At 49.0% G+C, this 10746-nt stretch overlaps 1 protein-coding gene across 1 annotated transcript; it reads left to right on the top strand.

The window, feature by feature from the left end:
* Nucleotides 1-201: 201 nt before the first annotated feature.
* On the top strand, nt 202-9200 carry EFCAB3 (EF-hand calcium binding domain 3; the record flags this gene model as incomplete). Its single annotated transcript, XM_015425991.1, has 3 exons — nt 202-386; nt 5069-5173; nt 8907-9200. Coding segments are annotated over 3 exons (584 nt in total), but the record flags the coding sequence as incomplete, so codon positions are not given.
* Between the last annotated feature and the right edge of the window lie 1546 nt (nt 9201-10746).

Below are 10746 nucleotides of genomic sequence, written 5' to 3'. Positions count from 1 at the left end.
CCAGCTAAGCCCCTTCTCCCATTGTCTGCTTGCCTGTCTGAGTTCCCCATGGCTGATTTTGCTTCTGCTTCTTTTTGCCATTCTGCCATCCCAGTTCTGACAGGTTTGGAAGCTGAACTGTAGCGCTGGCAACAGGGTCCTTGACTAGAATCCTCTGAACATCTGATGTGGGGTTTTTTTTTAAATGTTCCCTTTTGCCAGCAACCACTACCCCTTCGGACAGCCCCTACGCTCAGATACCCATCTTCCCATTGATCCCCAACCGGGATTGTGTGATGGCAGGAAAGCCAAAGAAGGATATCCACAAACTGGCAGCCCTGAGGAGTATGGAGCCTGTCACATCTTTTGAGGACCATTTCTTCCACAAGAGAAGGTGGCTGCCAGAGGTGAGAGCAGGTTTGGATTGGTCTTTAGTGCCTGGGATAATAATACCTTGGGATAATAATGTTTCTTATTCCCCACTTTCCAGATAGGGCTTGGGGTCAAATCTGCTTAGCTTCACCTGTAGAACTGTGACAACCAGGTTGTTTTCTGCGCCAGCCTTGAGGCTGCAAGACTGGAATTCTTATGGTGTAAAATGGGAGGCTCTTCTGGTTCAAGGAGCCTCAGACTGACTTCCCTTCCTCAACAACTCCGAAGCCTGAGCCCAAGAGATAGAAATAGGAAAGCACTGATTTCTTTACTCCTCTCGGCTGCTAAGACAACAATAGCATGCAAATGAAAAAGATGCAGGACCCCCACTAATTGATCAGTGGTATACCAGAGTGTGGGATCACTTTATAATGCATAAAATCTCGTCAGGTATCCAGCAATCTGATCCTCACTCAGCATATCAGGATTTCATTAGCAAATGGTGGCCTGTATTAGAAAGGCTGGACTGTAACCCAGATGGTAGAAATTCTTTTAATTCGCATGATAGTTATGAATTCATAAAATTATAGTATGAATGGTTAGATTGTTATTGAGTTTTATGTTACAACTGTATTATACTTGACCTGTTGTACTGACTGAGACACTTGGAACTGTTGTTGTTGTTATTATTGTTTTATGATTTAACTCCTTTTATTGTTATTGATACACATTTTTAAAAATAATTCTTTCAATTTATTAATCGCTTTCCCCAGTGGACTCATTGTTATTGTTATTAAAAATAATAATATTCTTCATAAAAAACAACTAGGCAAGATGCTTGGAGTTCTAGGAAGGTATCTGCCAGCGGGATTTTTTCCCCATTCAAAAGAAGAAACCATCACTGGATCCTTCTGATCCGGCTAACTATCACCCAGTTTCGAACGTGCTATTCCTGGGTAAGGTGGTTGAACGAGTAGCGCCAGAAGAGTTGCAGGTCTTCCTGGAGGACACGTCGGCATTGGCCCCGTTCCAGTCTGGCTTCTGACCTGGCCATGGGACGCAGCTGGTGTTGGTTGCCCTTTCAGATGATCTCCTTAGGCAACTGGATTGGGGTGGGTCTGTGCTGCTGTTGTTAGATCAGTCGGCAGCATTTGACACGATAGACCATGTCTTGTTGACCCACCACCTTGCCACCATTGGTTTATGTGGGTCAGCCCTTCAGTGGCTGTGCTGATTTCTCCAAAGGCGAGGACAGAGGGTGGTGCTAAGGGAGAGGGTCTTATCACAACACCCGCTAGTGTGCGGGGTCCCTCAGGGACTGATCCTCTCCCCGATGCTGTTTAACATCTATATGCGCCCTCTCACCCAGTTAGTCAGGAGTTTCAGGCTAGGGTGTCATCAGTATGCAGATGACACCCAGCTGTATCTGTTAATGGACGGCTGACCGGATACCATCCCAGGAGACGTGGCCAGTTGTCTGGAGGCAATGGTAGGATGGTTAAAACCGAGTCATCTGAAACTGAACCCATCAAAGACGGAGGTCCTGTGGCTAGGTCGGGGGGTCTAGGTTGGGGAATTCACCTTCCCACTCTTGACAGAGTACAGCTAGTACCAGCTCCCTCTGCCAGGAGCTTGGGTGTGATCCTTAATGCCTCCCTCTCATTGGAGGCTCAAATCACAAATGTGGCCAGGACGTCATTTTTCCATCTTCACCGGGACCGGCAATCTCTTACCTATCCTGCGCTAACCATGCAACCATCACCTCTAGACTAGACTACTGTAACTCGCTCTATGCAGGGCTATCCTTGAACTTGCTCTGGAAACTTCAGCTGGTCCAGAATGAGGTGGCACAGGTCCTTACTGGGATACCCATAACAGCATATATACAACCTGTGCTCTACCAGCTGCATCGGCTACAGACTGAGTACTGAATCAGGTTCAAGGTTTCCATACTTACCTTCAAAGCCCTAAACGGTCTGTATCTAAGGAACCACCTCTCCCTATACACCCTCAGAGATCATTAAGCTCTTGTAGTAGTAATTTATTGCTAGTCCCTGGCCCCAGAATGGTCCAGCTGTCCTCGACCAGGGCCTACTGGCCCCAACCTGGTGGAACTTCCTGTCTAGTGAAACTCAACCCCTGTAGGACTTGGTTCAGTTCCGTAGGGCTTGTAAGTCCGAAATGGTTCACCAGGTGTATGGTTGAGGACAGTCATGGCTAAAAAGATCACTTGGCCTCTCCATTGCTGGGCCACAAATCTCGCTGGGTTGACTGCTCCCTTAATTATCCACCTCTGAAGGTTTTTTGGAGGGCACCATCTGATATGATTTGATTTGACTGATTTTAAGTTTGAACTGTAAGGTTTGGTTCAAACTGTAGTTCTGATTTTATTGTCTGTCTGATTGTTGGAAGCCACTCTGAGCCCTGCAGGATAAAAATCAAATAAATAAATAAATAAAAATCAGGTGCCCGAGGAACCCAATTCCGTTTGGGATTACAAGAAGGGCGTCTTGAAGATGCCTTCTGCCCACCGCATGCACAGCTTCCCCAATCAGAACTGGCCTCTTGGAGCTGCTGTGTGCCCTGTTGGGAAAGAATACAGGTCCTGGAATTTAGCCCCCATGAGGAAATGACAGCTCCCCAAGGCTGTTTCAGGTCAGGAAAACAGCATGGTGGGAAGTCTTCAACACCCTGTCTCTTTGCATTGTGGTCCCAACTGGTTTTGGGTTTCCATGCGTTTGACTTTGCAGAAGAAAAACCCCAGGGATTTCTGCACATGAAACACCCAGTGTTGCGTCTAGTCAGATTTCCTCCAGTTTTTTTCTCTTTTTTCAAAAAAACAGGGTAAAAAGAAAAGGGGAGGAGAAAAAACTCAAAATCTAGCAACTAATAAAAAGAAAAGGGGGGAGTATGTATAAAATAGAAACAAAAAGATAACAACAGTAGTGGCAGATCTACACATAAGTTTCTACTCCTCTACGGGTCCAAGTTTCCCCTCCAAATCCCCTGCTAACCAATCACAGGGTCCAAAGGGGGCCTGGGAAATGTAGGCCCTGTAGCCATTCTAGTACAGGCTTCCCCGGGGCCACTAGGCCTCACTACACAGGCCCAGTCTCATGACAAGTTTTTTTAGCACTGTCCACCCCCCTTGAGGGAGACGGGGTTGTCACCAGCATCGATTAAGTTTCATCTAGCAGCCATTTCAGCCTTCAACAACCCTGTTGACAGTTCAGCTGTGTTCTCTCACTGCACTGCCAAGCAATTTGTGAAGGGCCTCTACAGTCTTTACCCCCATATACTCCAATTATCTCTCAAATGTCCTTTCCACTAGTGTTGGCCCAACTGATGCTTGCACCCTTTAAGCCATTGCCTTCCTGCCCAGGGGTCATTTCCTGTGGGAGCGGGGAACGCACAGGAGCCGAGCTCTGGCAGTAAAGAGCTCAGGGGGTGGGCATATGAACAAGCCCCACCCCCTGCTCCCAGCAGCCCTCAGTCAGAGCAAGAAGCAACCAGGTAAGTTGCAGAGGCCCCCCCCCCGGTCCAAAACAGTACAGTGGCACCTTTAAGACCGAGTTTTATTCAGGTACAAGCTCTCCCTCCTCTGTGAGGACAGATCTGCACATCCCCCCCCCAATAGCTAGCAATCCAAAACAGTCCAGTGGAGCCTGAGTGGTGGGTGTTGCCTTCTGACTCACTTCCGGTGAGGTCAGGGGGTGTGGCATATGCAAATGAGTCATGCTAATGAGTTGTGCTAATGAGCTCCTGCCCCTCTTTTTCTACGAAATGACTCCTGCTCCTGCCCCTTAGCCCTGCTGTCCCTAAAGACCTTTAGGTGGCTATTACCTCCACAAGGAGGTTGGGCAAGTTGGCAACGTTGAGCGATCATTCCCCCCCCCCCCCCCGTTTTCCCCCAACAAGATCGTCCTTTGACCTACTAGTCTTGAGTTTCAACCTAAGATTGTATCTAGGTTTCATATGATCTAGATTGTGTCTCTACCTATGTTCTTTCCAGACGCCTCCTCCCCAGCAGAAAGAGCCTTACATGGACTGGATGTTAAAAGGTGTTTATTGTACTACCTGCAGTGTACACAGCCTTTCCCTAAGGACCACAGTCTGTTCATTTGCTTTACTGGTCCTCATATGGGCCTCTCCACATCCTCTCAGTCACTGTCTCATTGGGTAGTCCATACAATCAGACTCTGTTACAGCCAAGTCAGTGTCCCTTGTCCCCTGGCAATTAAAGCCCACTCCTCCAGGTTATTTATTTATTATTTTAGATTTCTATCCCACCTTGTCTGCGCATGCAGGCTCACGGCAGTGTACATAGATTAAAATGCCATAAAATACAAATGCATAGATTAAATACATAGATTACAATGCATATACAATGCAATGCATATGCAATGCAATGCAATACATAGATTACCCTTTGCAGAGTTTTAGTTAGAAAATTCCTCCAGAGGCAGGTCTGCGCGTGTGCAGTCTCAAATGTGTGTCTGCATGGAAGACAACTCGACAAACAACAGTTACAGGTAAGTGCAACCCCTTTTTTTTATGGGCATGCCAGCTCTGAATGCTTGTGCTTCAAACGTTTTGTGTCTTGGCAAGGAAATTTGCCCCCATTAAGGAAATTTCATGCCATACGTTATTGCTCCCGGTATTCCTGTACACGCTAGTTAAATGTTTGGCTTCTGTCTCTGCCTCTTTTGTCATACAGAGCAAAGCCTCCAAGGCTCCGAGGCCCTCCCTCTCCCTTGCTCCGGAACTAACGTCCAAGGGTCGCCGTTTGACTATACACAACCTTGATGAAATTCGCCGAGAGGTAAGCAGTTAAAAGAACCAGCACCATTCATTGCTTGTATGGGTCTGTGCTTGTGTTGGATTTGGCATTCTGTACATCGATGGGATGCCCTCATCACCCAGGGTCCTAGAGTTATGTTTAATCCTTTAGTGATTAAACTCCTTGCCTATACCTGAGGCATCTTTGGTCCTTTCCGTACTAGACTTTAAATCCTGGTTCAACCCTGTCCCTGAACGTACATTCTACACTACACGCGAGTTCACCCCTGCAATTATCTTGGGGTATTTTTTGTTTCCACATTACATTGAAGTCACCCCGGTTTTGCCCCACACTTGTCCCGGGATAAATAGATGCTGTTATAACCAGGGATAAATGCAAGGTATTGTGTCATGAGTTGAACTCTGATAAAAACCAGGGATGAGATCCAAGTGTGGAAAGCACCCTAGACTGTTTTTTGCCCAATGTTTCTTGCAAAAAAAGGAAATCCCACAACTTCCCCTGGCAATTTGTTATTGTTCTGCCCCACAGGATTGTTGTAGTTATTTATATGAAGCTTTTTAAACTCTCCCAGAGTGCTAGATCAGGGGTCTCCAACGTGGTGCCTGTCAACACCTTTCCTGGTACCCGCCTAGTGTTTTGAGAAAGTGGGCAGGTCCAGTTGGGGCTTTTCCTGTAGAAATGCTTCTGGTTGGCCATTGGTGAGTTGATTGGCTGTACAGATTTCTGGAAAACATTGCTTTGGCAGCAGCTTCCACCACAGCACTGTGTGATTGAAGGTGGTTCCTTAGATGAGCTGGTGAAGGATTGGCATAGCTGACTCTCCAAAGCCATTGACAAAATCACCCCCTGGCGCCCTCTTCACTCCCATGCCAAACCAGCCCTGTCGTATAACCCGGAGCTGAAAGAGGATGAAATGGGAGCTAAGATGGCTTGAGCGAGGCTGACGGTGTATCTGCAAGATGAATCTGCAAGAGCATCTTATAGGACATTTATGAAGGCAGTGAAGACAGCTGAGAAGGAATTCTACGTGGCCTCCATTGCGTCCGCAAGCTCTCGCCCAGCCCAATTATTTAGAACAATTGGGTCTTTAACATCTTTGCCTCAAAGCAAACAAAATAGTAAGGAAATGGCTAGCGGCTGTGAGGCATCTGCGAGCCATTTCGCGGACAAAGTCTTGTCGGTCCCTGTGAACTGGAAGCCCCTTGACCATCTTCTGGTCCAATTTTGGACTGCCTCAGCCGACTCTCCCAGGAGGAAGTCGACAAGGTCTTGGCAGCTGTGAAGCCCACCACTTGCTTCTTTGACCCATGCCCATCTTGGCTGTTTAAGGCCAGCAGAGATGCCATTGAGCCCCCCCGGGTGATATCATAAACCTATCCCTGTCTTCTGGGGTATTCCCAGGGACTTTGAAAGAGGCAGTGGTGTGACCGCTTATCAGAACCCACAGCCAACAACATAGTACACGCTTATCAGGAAAGGTAATACTTTATTGAAAAGCTATAGATGCATTAACATAGCCACTGTTAAGAATAGCGGCTGCCCCTGGGTCATAATAGGATGTAGGGTATTTGTATGCCCCCCCCCCCCACTGTCCTGGCCAATTAGCCACACTCCCGCGCGCGGGAGAAGACGCTCCAGCCATTCGCGCTGAAGCTGGGAACCAAGCTCGCTCCCATGGTTCCCTTAGAACTAGACATCAACATCCCACCACCTGCAGAACTTAGAGATAAGCGTTACCGCAGCGAAGAAGCACAGAAGGAATGCAAAGGTGATTAGAGTACCACTGCCCCCCCCAACCTCCATGGCAGCTTAGCTGACACCACTCTTGAACAAAACCATCTTTGGACCCTACAATCCTGGCCAGCTTCTGCCCAGTTTCGAACCTTCTGTTTCTGGGCAAGGTAGTCGAGAGAGCAGCAGCTGAGCAACTCCAGGCTTCTTGGATGACGCCTCAACCCTGGACCCATTCCAGTCCAGTTTCTGCCCTGGCCACAGAACTGAGACAGCACTGGTCGTCCTCACGGACGACCTTTGGAGACACCTGGACCAAGGCGGGTCGGTGCTGCTGTTGCTTCTTGATCTTATAGCAGCATTTGACATGGATGATTACTATCTTCTGACCCACTGCCTTGCCAACGTGGGGACTGCCTTGCAATGGCTGTCCTTCTTTCTCCAAGGTCGGGGACAGAGGGTAGCGTCGCAATACCCACTGGTTTGCAGTGTCCCTCAGGGGACGATTCTCTCCCCAATGTTATTTGACATCTACACGCACCCCCTTGCCCAGGTAATCCGGGGGTTTGGGCTGGGTTGTCACCAGTACGCTGATAACACCCAGCTGTATCTGCTGATGGACAGACGGCTGGACTTGGCCCCGGATATCTTGGAGGCCATGGCTGGTTGTTTGCAGCAGAGTCGGCTGAAATCAAATCCATCTGAGGCCCTGAGTCATGGGAGGGGCAGATATGGGAATCTGGCTCCCAAACCTTGGTGGGGCACAGTTAGTGCCAGCGTCGAGGGTGAGGAGTCTAGGAGTGATACAGGATGTCTTGTTAACTATGGAAGCCCAGGTCACCAATGCTGCCAAATCAGCCTCTTACCATCTTTGACTGGTTTGGCAACCAGTTCCCTACCTCTCCCCCCAGGACTTGGCTACAGTGATCTATGCAGTGGTCACTTCCAGGTTAGACTATTGCGACTTGGACACTGTACTTCTGTTGATTCAGCCCAAAATCACATTTGCCTTAAGTTCCACCCTCACCCTGTACTACCTGGGGCTTTCAAAGCTGCCTCGCTCAATGAGCCCCACTGCCCTCCAGGTATGCTGTCCTGTGGGAATGGTCTGCAGCCCAGTTACACCCAGTTATGTCTGCAGCTCAGTTATGCCCCAGTCTTAATACAGCAGAGTCCTGCTTAAGGTGACCAGCCTCCAGGGTTGGGTTGCTTAAGGTGACCCCTCCAGGGTTGGGTTGGAATTCTCCTGGAATGACAAGTGATCTCCAGACTACAGAGATGAGTCCCCCTTGGAGGAAATGACAGCTCTGGGGGGTGGACTCTGTCCTCTCCAGGCAGGGCCCCCCAAATCTTCAGGAATTTTCCAAGCTAGAGTGGGCAGCCGTAGTCCAACCCTAGGCCAGGATACCAGGAGAAGAGGTCTTAGCCACAGCTACCAGGGCAGGGGCAGAGGCATGGGACAGTTATGGGAGCAGAGGGGAGAACACAGGGAAGGAGAAGAAGAAGAGGAGGAGGAGGAGGAGAGGAGGAGGAGGAGGAGGAGGAGGAGGAGATTGGATTAATACCCCGCCCTTCACTACCCAAAGGAGTCACGGAGCGGCTTACAAACTCCTTTCCCTTCCCCTCCCCAAAAAAGAGGGGAGGTAGGTGGGGCTGAGAGAGCTCTCTCGAGAACTGCCCTTGAGAGAACAGCTCTGAAAGAACTTGTGACTGACCCAAGGTCACACCAGCAGCTGCATGTGGAGGAGTGGGGAATCAAACCCGGTTTCTCCCAGGTTATAGTCCGCGCTCCTCACCACTACACCGTAATGGGGGAAGTCTCTGTGGAGCTCCATCTGTGCTGCAGGCAGCCTAGCCCCACTTGGCCAGAAAAGGATTTGGGAGCAAGGCCAGGATCAAAGTTAGTCGACTCTAACTGAGAATCCAGTTTCTTATAGTCTCTTTACAAGATATCTTATGGCATTGTTCGTAGCCACTCAGATGACTTAATCTTCCACTTAGAGTCTCTGTCTTTCCTCCTCAGGTGAAGAAAGCAACAGAGAACTACCGGAAGGCGCTTGCTCTCCGGGAACGCAACAAGTCACTGAAGCTGTGGCGGAGACTGCGTGGTGGGGAGATTGGCTTGGAATCAGGGAATCCCAGCTTCTATCAGACTTTCTCCACCTACTCGTGGTCATGGAATGTTTGCAAGGAGCTGCTGACTCCTCAAGAACTCCAGGAGTATGACAACCAGCTGTATCACAGCTCCTCCCGATCAGCCAGCCCTGTAGACAGGATGATCAAAGTTGACGGGAAGCAAAGAGGAAGTAAGAAGTAGCCCCCATCTGTAGTTGGCATTGGCTTCCTCCGCTTTAATTCTAGGGCATTCTGCAGAATGGTCTTGGGCTGGTATCCGGATTGCGCCTGAGTTGGTGGAGTGCAGGAGTTCACCTTTGTATACTGGCTAATACAGTAAGAAATTCAGATAGAAGAGGCAAATCTCTCGTGTCATTTTGAGGCCCCCCCCCATCCTTCCCTTTTTTTGAGTATCACTGTGGGCTGTGAGGAAATGCAGCAGGAAAAATAATACTTGAGTCTGAGTATCATGCAAACTACCCCCATGTTAATTACATGGAAAAGAACTGAGGATTCTCTGCTTTACAGAATTCCAAGGAAGCACACTTTCTTGTGAAAGGTAGACCCAAATAAAAGGCTTTGGGGTGTTGCATTCTAGATAACCCAATATTCCACGAGTGCTATGAAGAAGCACTGATCATTTTATCATTAAGTTATCTACTAGGGTTAAACTGGCTAACGAATCAAAGTTTGTCACGATGAGCACAAACTGGCTAACGAATCAAAGTTTGTCACGGATTTTGTGCTGTTCAGGATTCACAAACCGGAGTTCGTGAACTGAAGAACTGGGACGAACTACCACAAATCTTGGTGCAATTTGTGGTGGCTCCTGACAGTTTGTGAACAGAGAAACAGCTGAGCGGCTGGGAGGTCCCTGCTGCTCAGCTGCTTGGTTTAAATGACTCAGACATTTAAACCCTACTTTCAGCTCCCCATGGCTTTTTGCGGGAGCAGAAAGCAGGGTTTAAGGGGCTCGCAGCTATTTAATCCACTGCTGCCTGCAGCTATTCTCCAGGAGCAGGAAACGGGTTCAAATGGAGCAGAAAGGAGGGTTTAAATGGAAGGGGTGAAGTGCCTTCCTGGCTGCACTTCACCCCCAACTTTCTGCTGGTTGTGGCTTGCCACAGCCAGCACAAATGTGGAAAGGAAGTCCGCTCCCTGGAGATCTCTCCCTTTTCTTCTGGGCATGGCTTGCCATGGACAGGAGAAAGGTGGAAGGGAAGTCCATTTCCAGGAGGTACCCCCCCCATTTCTTCAGGATGTGGCTCACCACAGCCAGTAGAAAGGTGGAAGGGAAGTCACTTCCACCACCACCTATATGGAAAGCCTGAACACCAGGTCCTGACGTCACTATAATGGCGACCTGAGTAGGCATAACATTCCCAGTGTGGCTGACTCGAGCAGAAGAAGACGACGTTGGTCTCTTTCTCCCGGACTGGTTTTCTCGTTGCAAAAACGAGGGAGGATTTCTGGAGTTGGTTTTGGGGTTTGGTTTTTTTTGGGGGGGGGGGTTCACAGTGGCCGTTGTGGAAGGAAGAGATTGGAGGGAGGGGGAAAAGTTAATCTGACCGGAGCGGGATGGGATGGGACGGAGTCGAGCGAGCGGGAACGTTTCCCCTGCTTCCTGAGCGACCGAGGGCTTTCTGGGGTTGTTGGGGTTTTTTTGGTGTGTTTTTTTACACAGGACCGTCTGTATTTTCATGGAAGAAAGAGGTGGGTCGATTCCCCGAAGCTTCCCTTTCCCCCCC

The sequence above is a fragment of the Gekko japonicus genome, unplaced genomic scaffold, assembly GCF_001447785.1.
Source record: "Gekko japonicus isolate JY-2015 unplaced genomic scaffold, Gekko_japonicus_V1.1 scaffold4094, whole genome shotgun sequence".
Lineage (NCBI taxonomy): Eukaryota > Metazoa > Chordata > Lepidosauria > Squamata > Gekkonidae > Gekko > Gekko japonicus.
The sequence above is the reverse complement of the archived record's forward strand: the minus strand, read 5'-3'. Positions and strand labels throughout refer to the sequence as shown.